The sequence below is a fragment of the Equus przewalskii genome, chromosome 27 (genome assembly GCF_037783145.1).
Source record: "Equus przewalskii isolate Varuska chromosome 27, EquPr2, whole genome shotgun sequence".
Taxonomy (NCBI): domain Eukaryota; kingdom Metazoa; phylum Chordata; class Mammalia; order Perissodactyla; family Equidae; genus Equus; species Equus przewalskii.
Genome location: NC_091857.1, coordinates 23,303,755 through 23,327,981, shown reverse-complemented (window position 1 = coordinate 23,327,981; position 24,227 = coordinate 23,303,755). Strand labels below are relative to the sequence as shown.

Sequence of the window (24,227 nt, the reverse complement as noted above, 5' to 3'; positions counted from 1 at the left end):
TGTTAATTTGATAAATTACAACGAATTTTAAAATTCTAGTAATTCATTTTTTAAAAAACTTGTGTAAAATACACATAAAATGTATCTTAATCATGTTTAAGTGTACAGTTACATATTGTTAAACATATTCATTGTTACGCAAACAATCCCAAGAACTTTTTCATCTTGCAAAAGTGAAACTCTATACCCATTAAGCTCCCTATTTTCCCCCTCCCCCATTAACTCATTTTTTATTTTATAAAAGTCTATGACAAGTTGGAAATAAAGTGGTCCTCTACCAGAGAAAGTTTTAAAATCAGTATTCTAAATCAGTTAGTTCACTAGCAGTAAAAAGCCTTTTAAACATGCACTTAGCTTTCAAATTAAGCTTTAAAGTCGTACACAAAAAAATCAGTGTCTTGGGAGAACAAACCAACCTAATTTCCTTATGATTTTCATCACTTCAAACTAGATAAAATTAGTTTGTGTATTTTTTAAGCAATTTACTTCACCCAAACCATAATTTTTTTTAAGCATGTCAGCTGAAGTTTGCTCATTGTTTGACTACAAACAAAAGCACAGGTCATGTTTTTTCTCGCCTCCTTTGATTCCTCTATACTTGTGTCCTGGCTGAAGAATCCTGTTGTTACTCAGCCAACACGGACAGGTAATTTCGTCGAATTAAAAAAAAAAAGGTTTTACTAAGAATTTCTAGTTTAACAGTCATTGGCTTGCCTTTTGACAGGTACCCAATGTTACCATTTCTTCTGTTGCTATTCTAAAACAGTTTGGCTGTGTGGACTGGGATTTCATTTATTTTCTTAAAAAGACTAAACTCTTGACACCTAATTTTAGTTCAGTGGAATCTGTTCTTCTCAAATTGATAATTTTTAAGTAAAGTATATGGGAATCATATGTACAATACATCAGCTGTGGACTGTCATATTGTCATCCAACCTAACTAATAACATCCCAGGAATTTGAGACTATTTGTATGTAGGGAAAAAATTTCTAAAAACACAAAAACATACTGTATAATAGTTTTATTTTTCTCATTTTACTATTTTTACATTTTATGCACAAATATTTTTTATCTGAGTAAAAATAGAAAATGACTGTCTTATGTAAAATTACAAAAAAAATAAAAACCACAAAGAAATACATAATTGTTATTATGACAGTATAAGTGTCTTTATTTAAAGAGTAAAAATGTATGCAAAAATCCTCCTCCCTTTTACAAAAGATTGAGAATATTTTTTTCTGGCAATAAGTGAAATATCACTGAAATATCAATATTTTTACATCCTCTAGATATGAAGACATTAAGTTAGTCACAGGTTGTTTTGCAATTATGAATTTTAAAACAATTTCTGTGCTATTTCAAAGATACACTAGTTCTTTTTAAAAGGCAGTAGCATAAAATGATGAATATGGAAAACAGCGGACCGCACCAAAAATATTTGGAGGCACAACTCTTTAAGAAATATACTTGAGTTTCACCATTAATCAAGGGAGAAAAACAACTAAACAATTCTTCCTAATTAATTGACATGGATTGATAAAAAATGAATGTGATAAGTCAACTTATGTGAAGATCAAGCACACATAGCAATTCTGCCTACTGTTTGATTTTCTGATGCCAACACAAATTTCCAAACTTCAGGCTAGCAAAATATGCATGAAAGTTGGCTCAATGAGAACCTTATGTGGAAAACAAGCTTCAAAAGAAAAATGAGTATTTTGTTTTGTACTTACACAGTACAAAAGATGACCAATACTTCTTCCTTTGAATTTACTGTAAATTCTCCTACAGAAAATTCATTCACAAAAAAGAGCAAAGAATGAGTAGCATGAAGTACATTACTCTTTCACCACACAAGTTATCTTTCAGTAAAAGAAAAGACTACTTGGCTTTCTGATGACTGTAACTTCAACAAGGACAATGGAAATAGTTTATATATAAGTTGAGGAAAGTAACAGAAGTTTCCCAAATCAACTGGGGAAATTAGTCTCACTACTTTACCTCTGTTATGGTGCTTAAAATGATGGCGAGAGGCAAAGATAAAAGAAACAGCACCTGGTCGTGTATGAGAACTGTCTCTGTTCAAATTACAAAGAGAAATAAAATAAAAACTACCAAAGAAAGAAAATGGATAGAACATGTTTTTTTAAAAAAAGCATCTGTGGAATGGTTAAAAGAGAAAAATAATAGTTAGATTTCAGAGATCTAAAAGAAATGTGGGTGTTACTTGCCGTAAAAATGTATATACATGTAATTAAGACATAAAGGAAGTCTGTCAACCTTGGCAAAAGTTTAACGTAAGTATCTCCCCAAAAACATTTTAAATCAAAGTCAACAATTCTAAGCTCTTGATAATATACTAGAAGAGTATACTCTGTTATTTTTTAAAACTATAAGCAACTTGAATACTCCCCAGGCCCTAAGAGGATGGTGCAAAACCTTCTTTTTAGCTATTTGTTATCTGAAACAAGAGTTTCTATATTTATTTCATATGCTATCCTACTCAAATATTCTTGTAATCACAGCGCCCAAATTAAACTAATAATATGTCAGTCTATTCTGTAAGTAGTTATAAATAGGTAAAAATGGAAGTTACAAATTTTATTCTTTTCGTGTATCTACTACACGGTCTTAAAGGACAATACAATATAAACAAACTACATTCCACGTGTAGTCCTCTAACACCGCACTTAAAATGATGATTTGAGGTTACCAGGAAAGGAGAGCAGAGATCCCTCCTCTCCCTGTTCCTAAGACCCTGCCTCCCGTGGTTCATCTCACACCACTACTCAGCATTCGGAGAGCCACTGCCAACGCCACCCTGCCTGCACCACCACGGCCCTTTCCTCCTCATTAGTCAAAAGCCTGAACTGAGCTCTTAGAAAGGTGTTTTGGGGGATGGATTTAGAGGAAATGATGAGGGAGAAGGTGCATAAAGTAATATTTGAGAATCAGTCTCTGCTGTAAAAGAATTAAAAGCTATTTGCCAATATCTCATATCATGATTTATGCATAATACCTTAAAACAAACAACAAAAAGAAAAAAGCAAGCAAGCAAGTGAGCAATCAAGCAAAAAAGAAAGACACTTCAAGCCATTTCTGCTTAGTGTTAGCTTGTGGTTAAGAGTTTCATATATATAGAATTATTTAATTTTTAAAGAGTTTTTCAAATGAGCTATTACCTTTTGAAGTAGCTTTCCTTTTCAATATCATTATGTCTTCCCAGGTATGTGTGTATATATAATAGTCAATTAGACACGTATATAGACATTTGTATATTCACACATACATAACATTCAAAAGGAAAAAATTAAATAAATGTGAAATTTTGTTTTAAAAGACTGCCTATACCAGAGGTCAAAATTTCCCTTTAAAACTATTTGCAAGTGATTTTCTAATGTAAAGTACTGCTGACTGATTTAAAGTCTTCATTTCATCAGAAGCACAATGATTATATACACTGCTTTGCATAATAAACTGACACGATAGGGTAATTAAAAAAAAAAAAAAAAAAGGAAGCCATACCAAACCAAACTAAAACCAAACTTGTTTTCTGGCTGAGGTAAACCTTTTCAGTTTTTTAAATCTCTGACAGGAAAAACAGAGATCATTTCAGAAATTTTCTAATAGTTTATTAGAATTAAATGCCTCTCAAAATAATTTAAATTCTTGTCCTGACATTACGAATACTCTGTACAGAAAGTCCTTAAAATTGGCTTGAGTTAAGCCAGACTTAAACCTGGATCTCCTTCTTCAGCACTGCTCTTCTGCCACTGACTTCTTACTGTCCTTTGCTTGCAAAGAGATAAATTACTTTAATAACTTGATACTCTTAGTTTAGTAATTTATTAATATTATAATTTTATTCGATATATTTTAGCTCTGCTTGATTAGATGAAACAGGCACACATCTTTAGCTGTGAGAAGCTCCATTTACTGGTTCTGTGTAAAGCAACATCTAAAGCAGCAGAGAGGGGAAACAGTTATATTTTCAAAAATACAGTAGTCCCCCCTTATCCGCAGTTCAGTTACCAGCGGTCAGTTGTAGTCTGAAAATATTAGATGAAAAATTCCAGAAATAATCAATTCATAAGTTTTAAATTGTGCGCTGTTCTGAGTAGCATGATGAAATCCCACGCCGTCCCACTCTGTCCCGCCCAGGACGTGAATCATGCCTGTGTCCAGCGCATCCACGCTGGACATGCTACCTGCTCATGATTGGTAGCGTCTAGACTATCGTGCTATTGCAGTGCTTGTGTTCATCACCCTTATTTTACTTAATAATGGCCCCAAAGTGCAAGAGCAGTGATGCCGGCAATTCGGATATACCACAGAGAAGTTATTGTTGTTAATCTCTTTACCGTGCCTAACTTATAAATTAAACTTCATCATAGGTTTGTATGTAGAGGAAAAAACATAGTACGACTAGGGTTCGGTGCTATCCTTGATGTTTCAGGCATCCACTGGGGGGCTTGGAACGCATCCTCTGTGTATAAGGAGGGACTACTGTAGTTAAGCCAGACTGTTTCCTGTAGAGACTTCATTTATTTTTCATCCTCAGATGCTACTGGCGATTTTTGGTAGGGCTAGACAATAATACTGACCAGTTTAGCTTTCCTGACTGTTAACAAACTATCCCACAATGAACCTGCCTTCACGCTGAAGACATTGTGGTGATCCTATAATATATACATATTCTAAAATATATGCTCAAAGTAAAAAGATCCAAATTCACAAGAGTATGAAATATTTATAAAAAATCATGCATCAGATTGTACAGTCTAGAAATAAAAGAAGATTCAAATTCAGTAATAAAGGTAAGAGCAATACTTGCTCTAATATTTAAGAAAGACCTCAAATTCCCAGAAGGTCCTGGGCTCAATTATCCTTTTCTGTTTGCAGAGAAGCAGTAGCCAGGGCTACGGCTGTGACCGGCTGAGCAATTCCATGGAGCTGCATCTTTGCAAGTTTCTTCTGTTCACATTCTGTGACCAAACGGTTCAACTCTGCTGCACTGTATCCAATAAGAGTCTTCAAGTCACAGACAAACTTGTACACAAATCTCTTGCCTTGAACTTTACAAATCATGTCCCCATCATAGTAATACCTTTAAAAAGAGAAAAAAATATTAGGACTGTATAAAAAAAATAAATCTGGGCTTCTTACAATATTTCACAGACTCTTCCATAAGCATAAGCCTAGTAGAGTATTGCATCTACCATGACAGCAATTAACATTGGAGTTATATAGAATATTTAATGTTACTACCCATAGAAACTTGAAGAAATTATTTACTAAAACTTTGATGCTCAGTACTTCAAAACTTTATATACTAAATTTTCAAAGCATATTTCCAAAAATTATGATAAAACACTGATTTAAAAACAAACATTATTAAAAAAAAAAAACCAAAAAACCCTGGGACCAGTAACAGAACCTAAGAACAAGGGCTTAGACAGAATGCCAAGATGCAAAATCTAGCATCTTGACTGTATTACCTTTGTGACCACAGGAAAGCCACATTTTCTCCAGCTTTTATTCCTCATCTATAAAATGAGGTTAAAAAAGTACTTACCCTCATAGAATTGTTAAGGATTAAAAGGATTATCTTTGACAAGTGCATGTAGCACACAATGACTGGCACATAGCCTCTATAAAATATAAGCTATGCTAATAACCCATATAACATGAAGAAGTTTTTAGTATACATATTCTATGGATTGTTGGAATGTCTACTTCTTTTCTGTCTTGCACAAAATCCTTTATTACGTCTTCACTTTTATCATTCTAATATGTAAAGACTTTCCTTTCAGGGGAATTCTCCAAACCCAATAGAGAGCCTCAAAAGTATTAAGCAAAAGGGCTAGAAGGGAGACAGGATACAGAAAAACAGGAACAGGACATCACAAAGAAACAATGCTCCCAAACCTACATAGGCCTATCTGGGGAAATCACTCTAGAAGTCACTCTAGAAGTTTACTGCTGCTTTCTATGGAGATGGAAATAGAGTTGCATTTATATTCACTTTGGAAAACAGACTTTATTTACCGCTATGCACTGCCAATTCCAATAAGAGGAAAAAAACCTAAGTCAAGACTTTTCTGGGCTGGCAGATTGTGAAGCCTTTATTTTAAAATTGCACCACCCATGTGCACCCATTTGACAATGAGGAATTACAAAAGGAACAACTATCTGCAAAAGCACAAGTGGTGTAAACCACCACATTTAACAGGACTTTATTAGAAAAGTCACTCGGTTTAATCAGGAGTCCGTTAAGGAAAAGATGAACACATATGCAAGAAATCACAACATCTTTCCCTAATTCCAGAGCAGCAAAAGTACAATAGTTACGTTCACTTCCCAGTAAGAGAGAACACAATGAACGTAGTCTTGTGTTTCTTTTTGTGCCAATTACATTAATCTAGAACTTAGACTTCAGCCCACAAACTACCAATCGCTTGTCATGCAGTTTAAAATGCTACTAGAATTTCAATTTCTTAAGAAATTTCTACATAATATGTAAGGCTGTAACAAATAGACACGATAAAAAAAGGAAAATGAAGATTTTATATTTCAAGGAGGAAAATGAAGTTGGTATAATCTGATGTTCTTTGGTGACAAGTGATAAAAAATACACACAGAAAGTTTTAACTTCACTTAATACTTCCTTCAATCTAATAAATGCATCCATACAACCAGATACAACAGCATTCATTGTATTTGTTCCTTCCTTAAAATGAAGAAGTAGAAACGTACACAATACCTGCATTTTCATGGATATGATTTCTTTTCTTCCCTCTTTTATTTGAAACTTGTATTTTTTTTAACCTTTTATCGTGAAATATATTACACAAACAGAAAGGACACAAAAGTGAACAGCTTAGTGATTTATTACAAAGTAAAATTTGCCTGTTAACTATGATTCAGGTCAGGAAACAGAACGCTGCCAGAGCCCCAGAATCCCTCCACAGCCCCTAATTGTCATCCCTCCCACGCTCTAAAAGGTAAACACAATCTTGTTTCATGATTGTAATATCACCGCTTTTATGTATATTCTTATCACCCAAACATGCAGACTTAAATGCCGTAATTTAGTTTTCCTGTTTTTGAACTTTATAAATGCACTCATACAGTATATCTTTTTTGGGGTCTGGATTCCTTCACTGAACATTATGTTTGTGAGGTTCACCTATATCAGAGCATTTTCATGGACACATATCATTTTCTTGCATACCACAATTTATTTATTCACTCTACTTTTGATAGATATTTGGGTCGTTTCTGGTTTTTAGATGTTACAAATGCTGGTTATGAGCATGAATGTGGACATATGCATACATTTTTATTTGGTAAATATTTAGGAGAGAAACTGCTGGGCTACAGGTTATAGTTTACATTTCTACCAAAAGAGCAGAGGCATTCCCACTGCTCCATATCCTCACCAACCTTTGGCACTGTCAACTATTTTCATTTTAGCCATTCTGGGGTGTGTGTTGTGCCATTTTATTGTGGTTTTAAATTGCATTTCCCTGGTTACTAATAAGGTTGTGTACTTTTGCATATATTCACTGGCCATTTGGATAAATCTCTAGTCTGAAGTGTGTATTTAAGTCTCTTACCTATTTTTCCTATATTTCTTATTGATTTGTAAGAGTTCTTCAGATATGCTAAATATGAGTCTTATGTCAGATATTTGTGACTTGCCTTTTACTCTCTTGATGATGGCTTCTGATGATCAGACGTTTTTACTTTAAATGTAGTCTGATTTACTGACTACTTCTGTTAGGGTTAGAACTTCTGATTCTGTTTAATACTTTTCCTCACCTACCAAAGCAATGGAAGTATTCCTAGATGCTTCCCTATTTTACTTCGCACATTTAGAGCTACAAGTTACATGGAACTGACTTTTAGTATGCTATGAGGAGAGGGTAAACTTTCACTTTTTCCCATAGGGATAGTCAATTGTCCCAGCAACAGTGAGTGAAAAGCAGGTCTTTTCCTCCTATGTCTTCTCCCCACTGCCATCTTTTAATCAGTGCTCTTATATTCTTGGTTCTATCTGGGCTATCTATTCTAATCCATGGTCTACTTGTCTATCCTAAGCAAATGGTACACTGTCTTATGGTTGTAGCTTTACAGCCAGTCTCAATATCCTGTGGAGCAAGTCTTTCCACTTCGTCAATCTTCAGGTGTCCTTGTTATCATGGTACTTTATATTCCTATTTAAATTTTACAATTATCTCATCAAGTTCTAAGAAAAAACTTATTCAGACAGTTACTGCATTGAAATTTACATCAATTTGGGGAGAACTGACAATTATTAATTCTAATAATTCATCTGTAATTTTGAGGGGTCTTCTATGTACATAATCATATCAACTGTCCAAAATGACAGTTTTAATTCTGATTATATGAAAAGGATCTTCAGACAGTTGGCCAAAGTGGGATTGATAAAGTGATAAGCTCATTGAAAATAAAACATTTTAGTTCCTTATGGAACCTAAGGAAAACAAAAGGTCATTCTGGAAAAGAAAAATAAGCATGGTAAACTATGTAGTAGTATTTACATGGCCACGATCCTGCAACAATGAATACTGATCTAACCAAATTTTCCATATAATTAAAGCAGGATGGGAAGAGAGTGTGTGTGTGTGTAGCGATGAGTAGTAAATCATAATCTCAGTGTGAAATTCATACACAATGTCCAAGTAAAACAGCAGTAGCAGTAAAAGTACGCTCTTTAGAAATACAGAGGTAAATTACAGGACTATTTTACTACAATCACTCTTCAAAAAAATAGACACAATTCCATGACATTCCTCTATGTCCTACTTCTTGATACTTAAATGCACATACTGAATTTCTGTCACTGCAGCAAGAATAATTTCTGATAGTAATTATTTCAAAAAAATTTCATGCTACTTATGGGAAATTACAAATAACTTTACTCTATTCCAATTCTACCAATGTAAAGGCTGGATATTCAGATTTATCAGATGGCAGGGGAAGAAAAAAGAGGGAATATGTCAACATTTTGCACCTAGTTATAAAAACAGACAATATCTGCATATTTATTAAAATTTACACTTACTCAATTCACCTATGCAAAGGACAGCATCTTTATTTGTTAAAAATGATAGAAACCTCAAAGATTAAACATGTTGGTTTTAAACAGAGTAGCATATGCTTTTATAATCAGATAAACACAATCCTAGAATACTCTTTTTAAAAAAAAGTCTACGTTCCTCAAAATTATTACCAAAGATCTTTTTAAAAAGTTATTTTTAACTTTTTTTTTTCCTGCCTTTTTTTTCTCCCCAAATTCCCCCAGTACATAGTTGCATATTTTCGTTGTGGATCCTTCTAGTTGCGGCACATGGGAACCCGCCTCAGCATGGCCTAATGAGTGGTGCTGTGTCCGCACCCAGGATCCAAACCAGCAAAATCCCAGGCCGTCAAAGGGGAGCACGCAAACTTAACCACTCGGCCACAGGGCTGGCCCTATTTTTAACATGTGTGGAAATTTTACTTTTTTATATATAAAGAAAACAACATCTTATGAACAAGTGAAGTATTTTAATATCATTACATAATAATGTTTACACTCAGAAGTCATTTTAAAGGCTTGGTATTAAAAAATAAATACATGCTTACCTTAACGCACGACTGAGTTTCTCATAGTTCATAGTAGGTTTATTCTTACGTTGTCCCCATTTCTGTGCAACCAGTTCAGGCTGATTGAGCTTAAACTCGCCTTCATCACCAACCCAAGAAATGCAGTCTCGAGCATCTTTGTCAGTAAGAAGTTCTAACAAAAACTGCCATAGTTGGATTTGGCCATTGTTTCCTAAATTGAGAAGAACAAATGACAAGCATTGACCACAGAGCTACAGATTAACAGAGGGCAAAAGACCACAAACAGGTTCTCTGCTTCACATCTCAGCCATGCTGAAAACACAAACATTTTTTTAAAAAATGCTATCTAAGCACTGCCAGAGAAATCCTCCATATTCACATTTTCATACATTGAAATAAAACAAAATATATATAGGGCTGGCCTGGTGGAATAGTGGTTGGGTTCCGTGTGCGCCATCTCAGCAGCCTGGGGTTTATGGGTTCAAATGTTGGGCATGGACCTACACCACTCATCAAGCAATGCTGTGGCGGCGAGCCACATACAAAATAGAGGAAGACTGGCACAGATGTTAGCTCATGGCCAATCATCCTCAAGCAAAAAAAAAAGAGGAGGATTGGCAGCAGATGTTGGCTTAGGGCCAATCTTCCTCACTGCCCCCAAAACACCACAATATATATATAATTTGACAAATTTTATAAATACCAAATGATAACACAAAAATACCTGTTCTGTTCCCAGGTGAACTTCTATCTTCTCCTGAAATCCTTGGAGCTCTTTGTATTTTAGCTGCCTTTGCACTACTATTTATAACTTTAAGGGTAGTTGGTGTAGCAGACTGCACTGATGCTGGAATAATTTGCACAGCTGCAAAGAAAGACAAGGGAAAAACATTTTCTTTCCAATATAAGCAGTGAAAAGATACTGAAAGACATAAAATGCAGTTAGTTTAATGCCCCTCTAATTAGAGGCCTCATTTCAAAAAAGCTTTAATCCACAACAGTTTTGAATGAAATTACAAGAAAAGTTCAGAGGATGAGGTATAATATTTGCATGATGGTTTGTGAATCTTAGTGAACAAGAGTTAGTCTCTTTATTTTGAAATAACTTGGTGGTGAATATACATTGACAGCTATAAAAACATCTACTTTTAAAATATTTGTTCATAAAAAATGGTTTATCAAATGTTGGAAAAAATGTGAACAAATGAGGACTCACATTCCACTAGTGATGAGAGTACAAACTCCTATCACCACTTTGAGGGCAGCTCTGGTAACACCTAGTAAGGCTGGAAAGGCAGAGACCTATGATACAACTGGAGAATCTCACCCAAATTCTTACAAACCCTCACTCATCAGTGTTCACAAAGTTTAAAAGATAACATACAGCAGTGAAGCAGTGAAAGTAAACGAAATCGAGCTGTAAGTTTCAACATGTGTAAGGTCTCCTAATAGTTAAACAAAAAAATTGTTGAACAAAAATTGTTAAATTATTAAACAAAAACTATTAAAAATTCATCCAAAAAGTTAAACATGTGCAAAACAATGCTATAAAGTGTTTATGGTTACACAATTGGTAAAAATATAAAATATGCATAGAATAATAAACATCAAATTCAGGATACTCATTTAAAATGGGATCTACAACAGGTAACCGTGATACATAAAGTTTTAATTCTTATGGTGTACACAGATGTTGGTTATACTTTATCTCATTGTGTATCTAAAACACTTCATGAAAAATTTAAAAATTAGTCTTCCTTTTTACTACCTTGCAGTACTAAATAAAGAAAACACTTCTTATTGATAAATGGGCCACATATTACGGGCATGAATACTCACGTTGATCAATCGTAACTATCTCATTCATCTGTTGTTCTTGGCTTGCCAATACATCTGAAGAACACACACAAAAATTTTTGTTTTCATTTAAAACCAGAAATGCAAACCCCAATCCAGTAAAACTCAACTTAATAAACATGATCCTTTTAAAAGAAACTCTACAATTAAAACCAAACCAAACAACCAAACAAACAAAAAAGCAAAACATTAAACAATTGAAACTTAGTGGCATAATAACCTAAAAAATATCTGATAGTTACTTTATAAAGAAAAGATATTTTTAAGAGAAGAAACAGAGCTAAAGCTCCAATTTCTTTTACTCTTCAGAAAAGTTATTCAGAGAACCATGGTTTTCTAAATATAAATATCTGTATCTAAATCTATTTATCTATTTATAAAACCATGTAAAAAATGGAAATCTTCAGGATCAGCTCAAAGATGAGAATATACACCACACTGAAATTATTTAGATATTCATTCTTCACCAAAAAGGCTCCCTCAAGATGATCTGAGAGATCTCCATAATTTACTAATCTGTTCTAACAACTAACTTTTGAATTAAACTCCTTTAACTTTATAATGCTGCTTCTTAAAGATGGGTAAATTTTCAATAAAATTGTAGCTGTCCTAAAAGTCACAATTGAAGTAAATAATTTAACATGTCTACAAATATAGCTCTCACCCTAAGAGTTACACTGTAAAAAGTCCTAAAATAACCTTTTAGAGAGCATTCATTACTCATCTGCTGCTATTCCCTACTCAAATGCTCTTCTTTACCTCTTAAACAAGAGTAACAGTTCGCAGTGTATATGACTTCAGCCTACTTAGTGCCCATCATAAACTGGATGCTTCTCTCTTGAGAAGCAGTATCTGTGTACTGAGTGAGGCCTGGGCTCCCAACACAGTATACTTAGGTGCCATGCCATGATCCAGTTCCAGGTGCAGAGAGCTGGAAAGGGCTGGGAAACTAAAAAGAGGTCTGAATCCCACCCCTGAGATGGCAGCTTTCTTTGGGGGTCCCAAGTTTGGGGGTTTAAACAATTATATGGGATTAGACTCAGATCTGGATTCTGATCTCAGTACTTACCTACTGGCTGTGTGACTTTGGTAACTTATTCAACCAACTTGAACATTAATTTCTTCCATGTTTAAATGAGATATCCTCACCTACCACCTCATAAGGTTGTTATGAGGATTAAAGGAAAATGTTTTCAAGAAGCACAACGCCCGAAACATAGTTTAAGTTTTCTGTAAATTGAAGATGCTACTGTTTTATCCAGATTCCCAGTTCTGAGCATTCTCCCCACCAAAGAGTTGCCTCTCTTGAAAAAAAATCCACGTCTTATGATTGTGGTAGATTTTCCCCAAAATTTTATAGAAGTACCTTGAAGAGGCAAAGAGCTTTTGAAATTGAAATTGCTCCATTTATGACTACAAATGAACCCAAGTGCCCTAGCCTAAAAAAAGGCAAAAGAGAGTCACCATCACCCAGCACAGGTGTTACCAACCTGGAGGATCAGCTTCTCAGCCCTGATTCTCAGAATGGAGTTTGGTCTCTTTCCTGGGAACACTCAAGATAGACGGTAGAACACAGAAAGACAGAGGTTTTCGAAAGCTTGGTGCAAGACCATATAGGCATTTTAAATATCACATTGCTCTGTAGCCTTCACATCCTAGCCATGCACAAGGGAAGCAGAGTCCTGAGAGGCAAAGCTCTGGGATACGGAGCCATTTTATGAAGAAACTTTAGACACTAAGGATATAGGGCAACTCTTTTTCCTAAAGAAAACCCTCAGCAAACTGAAAGCTTTGCATCTTTGGTGACAGAAGACATACTCACGCCAAGGGCATCATAGAGCTGGTAGTACACAAACACTGCCTAATTAGCCTCCCCATGTATTGCAAGACGTGGATGAAGTTTCAAGACGAGAGGAAGTGCAGGGAGGTAGCGGCTCAGGTGGGCAATCTAACACAAATATCTCAAGGAGCAGCTCTACCTGTTCTGAACTGCTTCTCCTTGATAGATCATTAAAGAGGAATAGATAACAGATGTTGGGTTAATAAGTGCCTTTCAGAGATACGCTGTAGACTTCACTCCACAGGAAGGGCCAGAGAACTGGACTGTGCCCAAAGGAGCCTGTTCTGAGAAGTGAAGCTTGTGAGTTATAGAAAGCCTGCCAGAAATAGCTTCACACATCATCCTACCCATGCCCAAATTCTGAAGTGAGCGTTACATTCCCACACCATATGGGATTCCCTTGCTAGGGCAGAGCAAAGAACCAAGGCTGGATAAGCAAGGAATTCCCTGAGACTCCTATCTAAGGCTGTGGGGCTCTGCTATTTTGGAAAACACTACAATTCCAGAGCAGAGCTTTTCTGAAGAAGACCCATTCTACTGCAAGGAAATGGAAGGGTACATAGATTCCTCTGCCTCCTATCCGAAGAAAAGTCTCTCAACGAGCTTTCAAGTTTGAGAAGCACTAGGAGAAACAGAGACAACCACGACAAAGTGCTGACCTGGGAGAAACAGCAAAAACCATGAATTTGAGAAAAACTAAACTGTAGTCTCAGCACTGTCCTTGTTCTATTCTTAAGAGTTCCTACAAGAAAATGTTTCCGTAAACATGGCTGACATGTTCAGAACCTGAAACAATTCAAAATTTGCCTTACTCATCTGGAAAGCTCTGCAGAGAAGAAAGCCTGTAAAATCAAGGACAAATGTTCAACCAAAATACTCAACTTATTTAACTAATAAGAACTGAAACTGGAAATAAACCCTGTAAATGTAATGAATGTCCTGAGTCTTTCCGTGTCATACTTTTCTTCCCCCTAATATTTAAGAGAACCAATACAAGAGAGAAACTATAGATATAAACAGTGAAGGAAAGCCTCTCTCTAGAGCTCATTTCTTATTCAACAGCAGAGAACGCACCCTGGATGAAAACTCTAATTATTCTATGACTGTGAAGAGCTGTCCCCTTAATGGGCACATAGTAGAATGAAATGCTACCAGTTACATTTTCATCCGTAACTGTTGCAAAAACAGTGTCCTATTAACAAATTTGAATAATAAGCAATTTTGGCTAGCATTTCTGATCAGTAAAACAGTGTTAGGGAATGGGTTACTGCTAAGATATTTTAACAGACAGTCGCTGAAATATAACATGGGTTAAAATTCAAATAAAATAATCTACATTTATTTGAGCTCTTTTTGTTGGAGAGCCAAGTAGTTTCTAATTTCTATACATAGTAACTTAATCATAATAATAATGTCTACAGAGCAACATGGAAACATTTATAACCAGCAGCTTCCAATTCAAACTGGTGGGGTGCATACTTAGACTTCTCCTTTCTCCTTAAGACTCCATTCAATTAAAAGAGATTTAGTCTCACTAACAATGAAGAGAATGAAAGGGAAGCCATTTATGAATAATCTTAAATTTCTAAAAGATAAGCAGTAAACGGAAGAATTGATTGATGAAACAGAAGTCAACAATCAGACTATGTGAATAGAACTAAGTGTAGGGCATAGCATCTTATACTTAAGAACTTGGATTCTAGTGTTAGCCTGTGCTTAGAACCTGGCCCTGCCACTCCCTACCTCTGTGAGCTTGTGGGGCTCCCTAAGCCTCCATTTCCTATCTAAAAAATAAGGAAAGTAATGATGTGCCGCATTAGTACAGACATTGAATGAGATAACACATATCAAGCTCTCAACACAGTCTTATAGTTTATAGATGTTAATTATTGTTATTATCAATGAATGATTAAGATGAAAACAAAGCTATAAAGAAATAAACTTAAGTTATAATGTAAAGAAATATAATAAACTCCAATTTCATACATTTTCGAAGAAGCTCCAGATGACTCCAGAGAATTTCTCCCCGAGGTACCCGCTGAAAAAAATCTTCTTGGTTGAGACTACATAACTCTCTTCCCGAAATGTTGAGTGTGCTGAGGTCTATATCAGTCATACTGAATTCCTTCATTACCCAGACCACCCAGTGCAGCACTTGGTCTGTGGACCACTGTATGGGATCTAAAAAGAAAAATGTTACCGTCAGTCTTGTTCCATCTTAGCTATTACATACATTTACAGTTAACTTAATACACACGCACCCAGATAAGATCCAGACAGGTTTTTCTCCCCACAAGTGAAGTGAATAAACTCATTATACGAAGTAAAAAGATTTTTATGCTCTATTTTCTCCTGAGCTTCTTTTCAACTTCTTAATCCAAACTTTTGATGGATTCGCTTGGTTCCCTATCAGCTAGTCTGGAATTTTATCAAGAAAAACAAAACACAAAACTGCTCTCGAGTGGGCCAAATGGAAAATATGTGACTACCTTGGAGAGAACAAAGTAAATTATCCAACTTTAAAAAATTATTTTGTAGCAGTGTATGATTTGGTGCATTGAAAAAAATATAAGGGGTTTCTGGGGAGCTAGATTTATTCTCCAAAATGTGAACAATGTACTCTTTCCTCCTTTTTGCTTCTTGTAAAAAGCTGGTTACTCCTGCATTTACCCTTATGGTGGCACTTATAATACAACATGCTAATTGCCTATTTTCTCAGCTGTCTTCCCTCATAAGACATTAAGGTCCAAATAGAAGGGCCATGTCTTATAAACCACCCCATCTTCAGAGCCTACAACAGTGCCTTGTGCATACAGTTGTTGAATCTATAAAAGGGGAATCCAAATAATATCATTTCCTCATTTTTTATTATCTAATTGAATTCACAAATGCAAAAGAAAGCCAAAATGTATAAATATTTCATCGTTGTATCCCTGGCACCTAACAGTGCACTCTACCCATAGAAGTCTAATAAATACTAGCTGAATTGATTTTGGAGAACACGGAGAAGATGATCTATGGAGATGATCTATCCAGACAGTATTGGTAATATGCCCCCAAGATGCAAGCTGATATTCAGCAAGAAAATAAGTGGAAAAAATAATTTTAGGCTCTTATGAAGAGCCAATTTAGAGTAAAAATATAAGAATACAGGACTGACAGTCACATAATTTATTTTTTTCACAAAGAGGTTACAGGAGGAGGATTCTGAGAAGATGGCAGCAAAGATTTTTAATTTCTCTGAATGCACACATTAAAAAACTAGTGAGAGCAAAACCAAAAATCCATAAACATTTATCATAAAGCCAGGTGACAAGATATCCCCATGGAACCCAAAATATACATGAGTGAACACAAAGCAACAGCAGCACAAGACCTCCAGGGATCAGCATCTGTGCAGGAGAAAGCAAAGGGGAAGCAAAGGGACATCTGACCTACTCTCCATCCTGAGCACAGGAAAACCTGAGCACAGCCACGAAGTATTCACTGAGAGCACAACAGCCCACCCTGAAAGGTGCAGCTCAAAGCAGTTTTGAGCAGTCCAACAGCCGCTAAGTACAGAACTCCACGGTAAGGTGTAAGCGCCTGGAGCAGGGTAGCATCTGCGAGTTCTTCAGACTGAGCCCAGGATCACTTCAGGAGAGTGCAACACAATAAGGAGAAACTGGTGGGAGTGGAATCAAAATTGAGTAGCACAGGAACACCAAGGAGAAGGAAAGAGAAGGTCCAGATAAAAGTAAGGGAACCGACACGAACTGAGAAAGCAAGCGCCTCTATTTTTGAATACTATTTGCAAATAGCAGAAGAAGTGGTTCTGGAAAGTCAGAAAAGCTACCCTGAACCACACTTGCCTTTAAAAGTTCACATAAGTTCATTTTACATAGACATGAACAAAAAAGTATCAAGATCAAAAAAAGTTAGAGAAAAATACAATTAGTCTGATTCATTTTCTTAATATCAGGACTCTGGCTTAACACAACTAATTGGCCAGGCATGTTGCTTCCTGCTTCTTTTCTCTAAGACCCTAGTAAAATGACAGTAAAGGAATCTTAAAAGATGTAAACTCATAGGACCACAATTTTAGAAATGAGAGAAATGGATGGGAAATTTCAACTAATTTTTGAAGACAATAAGCAGAGTGAAAATCAAGCAGAGTAGGAAAAGCCGTGACCCAAAAAATGACTACCCTCCTTGATAGTGAGAGCGTCCTTGCCTGCAGGACCTCCTTACTGGCTCAGACCGTGGTGGTTCCAGGTAGCAGAGGAGGTTTAAGTGGAAAATGAGGGGAGTGATTTGAAGTATGGTATGGTTAGAACCTCCAGGCTCCAGGGCCTCTCCCTCATTCTCAGGAGCCAATTGAATAGGAGCATCCCTACACATGAGGGGACATCAGGAGCACTGTAGATCAGGGAGAGACAGGAAGCAGATACTGAGAGAACAGATCCCAGTAATAAAGTCTACAAACTGAAGAGTGAGACCCTGTCCACGTCCCCTTTCCACCTCCTGAATGCAGCATTCACATACACGTCGACCCCGAATCCTCACCCAAGCTTCTACTCCCAACAGGCGTTTGGCCAATTCTTCAGGGAACTTGAAGAGAGTCAGGAAAAAGATCTATACATACTGACGCTTGAACATCTTTTAATGAAATGACCAATACCCCATTTTGCCTGTGTAGTGTCAACAAACTCCTTCCAGAACGTCAAACTAATTAGCTTTAAAATTATTCACTCTTAAATATGAAGAGATGGTCAATAATCAGATATTTGAGAGACTAAAAACAAACCACTGAACAAACACAAATAAACAGGAAAATAAAACCTGGAGGAAGAAAAATAATGCAGTAACAAACTGAAAAAAAAAAAATGACTCCCTCCATCAACATACTTGGAGAAGTAAGAGAAAACATGATATCCATAATATAAGATCAGAATGCCATGGAAAACAAACAACCAAAAATAGAGTCCTTGTAAATCGAAAATAGAAATAAGACAGATTGTAATATAAAGACAAGAAAATTTGGCAAAAGTAGTACAAACAGATATAGAGATGAAAAACAGGGAGGAAAAGAAAAAAGATATAGAGGACCAACCCAGGAGATTCAACAGGAATTCTAGACAAAGAACACAGAAACACAGAAGGTAATTAACAAAACAACAGAGGAAAAATTCCCAGAACTAAAAGTTACAGTTGTCTAGATCAGCACTGTCCAACAGAAATACAATGCAGGTCAATATGGAATTTTTAAAGTTTCTAATAGCTACATTAAAAAAGAGATGAAATTCATTTTAATAGTAATTTCATTTAACTTAATATGTCCGAATGTTATCATTTCAACATGTAATCAATATAAAAAAATTAAAAGATTTTACGTTTTTCTCTTTTTAAATTGGGTATGTGACATTTACACCACACCTCAATTCAGACCAGGCACATTTCAAGTGCTCACAGGGGACTCTTGGCTGCTGCACTGGGCAGTGCAGGGCTAGACTGAAATGCTACACTATAAACCATAAATCCAGAGCAAATGAAAAAGATGCCACTAAACCAAGATAAAGACCAGAGATAAAAAGATGATCTTAACAGCTTCCAGAAAGAAAAAGATAGAATATACAAAGGAACTAGAATCAGAATGCCCCCTGAACTTCTCTAAAACAAAATGGAACAGGGTCATCAAAATTTTGAGGAAAAATGATTTTTCAATTCAATTTTATACCAAAGCTATCAATCAGAGAGAGAAGAATAGAGACAATTTCAGATATGTAAAGTTTCTTCCCCTCCCAAAAAAGAAAAAAATCTATTTATTTCCTAGGTGCCCTTTCTCAAGAAACCTGTAAGACAGAATGAGAGAATAATGAGTAAATGGAAATAAACTAAGAAAAAGGAAAATAAGAGATCCAGGAAATAGGGGACCCAGCACTGGAGGGAAAGTCAAGGATGCCGTAGGATGACAGCTCTGCAGCAGATCTAGAAAAGATCCAATACAGAGATATTTGAGAACTTGCAAAAAACTAATGACAGGCATAAAACAGACTGACGGAAATGGGAGAGAGTAAGTCTTGGTATACACAGAAAACTACACAACTAAAAAACAAGTCAACCTGAACTTCAGGCAAACTAAAAGTTGTATAAATGAAAGCATGGTCACATAAGAAAGAAATTCTCATAATGTACACAATGATTAATGACTTAAAAGTTACATAACAATACTAACAAAATGGAGAAAGATAAGGTTTTATTTTGCTTCTGTAGGGTAGAGAAGTATAACAGAACTAAACCTCATCTGCTGTAACAGGAAGTCAATAACGATTAAAAGCAGTAAAGCAAAAAGTGGCTGCAAGTGGGGAACAGGACCGAAGAAAGGAAAGTCATGTTAGAGAATCACTGTTTTCCCTAAGACTTACTTTAAACCAGACTTGAAAAATGAAAAATAAAAACAAATAATCTCAGCATATCCATGTTCTCCATATTATTATTTAATAAAGGACAGGAACAAATATTTTTACTTTAATTTTACTTTTCATCAGTTTTAACATTTCCTATAGCTCATCTCTTTGACCAGACTTCTAACTACTATAAATTCATTAATTTGAGTTTCATCTACAGTCGTTTAATGTGAAATAGTTAAAAAAAAATCTAAAACCAAAGGTTTTATATATATATATAAAATATGTATTATATATACATCATATAAACTATATATACATACATATATATATATATATATATATGAAGAGGTAGTTGTAAGCCGTCAAGATATAAATTGATGTGGGTAAAGTGAACTTTAAGGAAATCCCCAACGTGGATCAATATTTCAGAGATTTAAAGTAGTATGACCAGTTAACCATTTCAATTTTGCACAGAATTAAAAAATTAGCAAATAATTACCCTTAGGTGCAGAAATAGAAATCTGAAACAATAGTTTCCTAAGAAAATATCAATCACTTTTAAAACTTTCTAGTAGGTAACAACTCATGACAATAACTCATCAATGATTTTTAAAAAGTCTTCCTATATCTAAATAAAACTCAAATGTCTTAAAAGAGCTTCATTCTAAGTAAATAACATTCTTGGTAGGAACTTTGAGTCAGAGTTTATCATCTTGCTATCTACAATTCACTTTTATATACTACTTTCCATAAAAGATTCTACTACTGAAGAATTCTTGTTGAAAGTCTAGCAAACTCTATAAAACATTATTTCAAACATTTTTATGTTTCTTTCCTCCTCAGAATTTCTCCTCTCAAGAGACAATTCCCAATTTGCTAACACTAAGGTCAAGTATACCATCCAGACTAGCTTCTGTATGTCAAAAATAAATAACTGAATATTTTCAACCATCCTATCTCTGAGTAATGGCTAGATCTCATCATCCTTCAAACTGGGCTCTTGTATCTTGTTATGCTCCAATTCACAACCCCTCTCTTTGCTTTTTTCATCTCCTTCTACTAGTTAGTTCCAGACCATTTATCTACAAATACACTCAGGTCACCACCAACTCTTGAAACCTCAATATTATTTATTCCCCCAGCCTCTTCTCACTTGCCTCCCCCGCAAAGTTAATAGTAAATCTTCTCCATTTCTATAATGTCTATTTATCTCTTATAATTCAGCTTTGTCTCTCCAATTCTACAGTTACTTTTATCTAAATCTACCAATGAGCCTCTGATCAGCAAACAGACACTTCTCAGTTGGCATTCTTTGACTTTCTCAGCAGCATCAAGACTCTTTCTCAATTTCAGTGACACTATATATAGCTCTCATTTTCCTTCTATCCCTTCAGCTATTCCACGTCTTCCTTCCTTCTCCTCAACTCTAAATGTTGACAAGGTCCAGGAACCAGTCTTTAATGCTGTATTCTTTCCCATGTGATCGCTCCATCAGAGACTGCATATACTTTTATGGCTTCAATATAAATTCAGTGTGACTGAGTCCCAGATAACATCTTTATCTCCAGTCCGAATCTTGTGCATCTGAAGCTACTTTCTGCTACCTCCAGCTGAATAAGTACTATCACTTTAAAATCAAGTACTATCAACACTTTCCCTTGAAAAATTTTCCCAATACCAGACCTTCCTACCCCCCCCCTACTAAGCTTTGGAAGGCACAGATGTCTTTCCTGTGCACCATGGAAGGCCCAGCATTTAACATGGTGCCTGGCAAATGAGGGTCACGAAATATGTAATGAAGATGTAACCAGTTCCTCTCAATGTTATGATTGCCCTAGTCACCCAAGCTCGAGAAGTTAGATCAATACTTGGATAGACCCTCTCTACCCGCATACAATCCATCAATCATCTCTTCCTTTCTACTCCCACAGAAATCGTCTAGTTTAGGCTAACCTAGACATTATTACCTAGTCACACCTAAACTACAATAATACACTCCTGTTTTCCCTTCACTCAGTCTCTATTTGCTCCAACTTATGCCATATACCACATATATTCACTTTGAATTGTCACTTCCATCAATCAAAAACAGTTCTATAATGCTACAGTAACTCCTTTACCCACTAAATCTTCTCACTACTCATGCATACACCCACTTCTCAGCTTTGCACCTATGCTTCCTGTCTGGAATGTGCTTCTCTGCCCAGCAGTGTCTTTGTTTACAATAAATCCTTTTCTAATTTTTCCCCAAGCCACTATGATTCCTTTGAGATTCTAATAGCATGTTTCCTCTATGCCAGTTACCGACAACTTAAAAACATGTTACCTTTATGGCAGTTATCTCTTTTCATCTATCTTCTTTCTCTTCAACTACACTGTGAACACCCTAAGGGTATAAATTTTTTTTTATACATGTCTTTGTATTCCTAGCACCCAGGACGGTATTTATCCATTATGTGTTATGGTCCAAAAGAAAAAAAATTAAAATACAGAAAATCAACATTCTTCCTAAAAATTCTACATTTAAAAAAGATTATAACTTATTCACCCCAGTGTCTTCTATGTTAAGCTTAATTCCTATTATTCTACCTAACATGTAATTATATATTTTATTACCCCAGTGTCTTCTATGTTAAGCTTAATTCTTATTATTCTACCTAACATGTAATTATGTATTTTATTACCATAGGGTATCCCAAGGCGTTCTTGCTCTTTCCTATAACCTTCCAGTGCGGCCGCCCATCTTGTCACTTGTTCTGAGGTTTCATCTGAAATGGTTGTGATGTGTTTTGTGCCATCAAGAGTTATCACTTGAGCTTCCTCAACAAGATGTGCTTCCGCTTCAGCATGGTGGGCATCTGGATCAATAACTACTTCAACTGTTTCCGCAGGTTTAACAATTTCAAGGATGTTTAGCTTTGGTTCAATTCCTTAACAGTGAAAAAAAAAAAATCTAAATGAAAACACAAAGTCACTAACAAATAAAATTTAGTTTATTTTATATGTTCTCAAATGGTAGAGCAAAACTCCATTTTAAATATGTTTAGCAATGTGTCTAGAGAATTTAACAGATTCCTATTAAATGATAAAAACAATTCAACAGAACTTTGCTAGATTAGATAACAGTGCTGTATCAATATTAATTTCCTGATTTTGATAACTGTACTGTGGTCATGTAAAAGAACTGTTTTTAGAAAACAAACACTGATATATTTAGGCATGTCTGCAACTTATTCTTAAACAGGTCAAAAAAAATAATATGGGGGTGAGAGAGAGAAAGAATAAACAAATGTAATAAAAGTTAACATTTGAGGAATCTGGGCAAAGGGTATCCAGAAATTCTTTTACTACTCTTGCAACTCCTAAGTCAAAAGAATTTAAAAACACCACCACACACACACACCCCACCTACAAACATTAGGAAAACAGTGCTAATATGGAGTATAAATGCGTACCTACCCACCTTGAGAATCTTAAAGAGTACATCTAAGCAAATTAAAATTATTTACTGACTGCTTTTCTTTTTAAAGGACAAAGTACGTTTTAAAAATGAATAGACACTGAGTTTGTTAAATTCATAGCATTAAATTCTGATTTCCATTTTCAATTGAATGAAGAAAAATCCAAATCCTTAAGATATTCAAAATAGAATAAACTAGCCCCTTATGAAATAATCTCAGACACTTCTGCTAAAATGACAGCTCTAAGAAACTATCATACTACTTAACACCTACTGTTTCCTCATTGATTCTGTTACAATCTATATCAAAATTTAATCAAAGTGCACTTGAAAGAAAAAACAAAATTCAACTTCAATCTCTCATGAAAACCAGTATTACAAGAAAACGCACACTATCATTCATTAGATAGTGTAAACAGAAGTCACTTTTTTCAAATACACGAGAAAAAAAATCAGATTTTTTGAAAAACATTTTTCCTGAGATTTATCCCCTAATCCTCCATTTAAATTTCATCAAGTCGTTTCTTCTTAAACACATCTACATTGAGAGATCAGTAGGCTTTTAAAGATAAAAACAAAGATTTTCTTTCTTATTCCCAACAGTAGTCAATCCTGGGGAAATCAAGGATCAGAAGTAGAACACTACCGTTTTCATAGTCTGAAGAAAACTTTGGTTTGTGAAACATAATTGTAAGCAATATAATACGTTCAGAGATTAAAATTAGTCTAAAACTTTGGTCAGAAATCCCAACAAGCCACATTGAAAAAAACAAATTCAACACACCAAAAACGGTTTCTTAATTTTCCTTCTAACTTTTGTACTTACAGAAGACTAGTAAAATACTGTCATGGATGCGGCTGACTGTGTCACTCAGCATCCTTTGCAAATTCCTTTCTCTGTGCTAAACTGCAGACACTAGAATTCCTTGCAGCTAGAGTTGCAGATGTGATTTAGGCTCTAGAATCACTGGCATGAGCCTTCTATTTGGAAACGAATTAAGAGGGGACAAGCAGGCACATGGCATTCATTTTTTGGCTACTGTG

At 35.3% G+C, this 24,227-nt stretch overlaps 1 protein-coding gene across 3 annotated transcripts in view; it reads right to left on the bottom strand.

Moving 5' to 3' along the window:
* Positions 1-1,007: 1,007 nt before the first annotated feature.
* GABPA (GA binding protein transcription factor subunit alpha) overlaps positions 1,008-24,227 on the bottom strand; it is a 36,385-nt gene continuing 13,165 nt past the window's right edge. For all 3 annotated transcript variants that reach the window (XM_008514157.2, XM_008514156.2, XM_008514158.2), the window contains exons 5-10: positions 22,408-22,653; positions 15,321-15,515; positions 11,477-11,530; positions 10,362-10,502; positions 9,656-9,848; positions 1,008-5,108 (exon numbers count right to left, since the gene is read on the bottom strand). In XM_008514157.2, the coding sequence (XP_008512379.1) occupies positions 4,880-5,108; positions 9,656-9,848; positions 10,362-10,502; positions 11,477-11,530; positions 15,321-15,515; positions 22,408-22,653 (1,058 nt within the window). In that variant the 3' untranslated portion in view covers positions 1,008-4,879. The remainder of the gene's footprint in view (positions 5,109-9,655; positions 9,849-10,361; positions 10,503-11,476; positions 11,531-15,320; positions 15,516-22,407; positions 22,654-24,227) is intronic.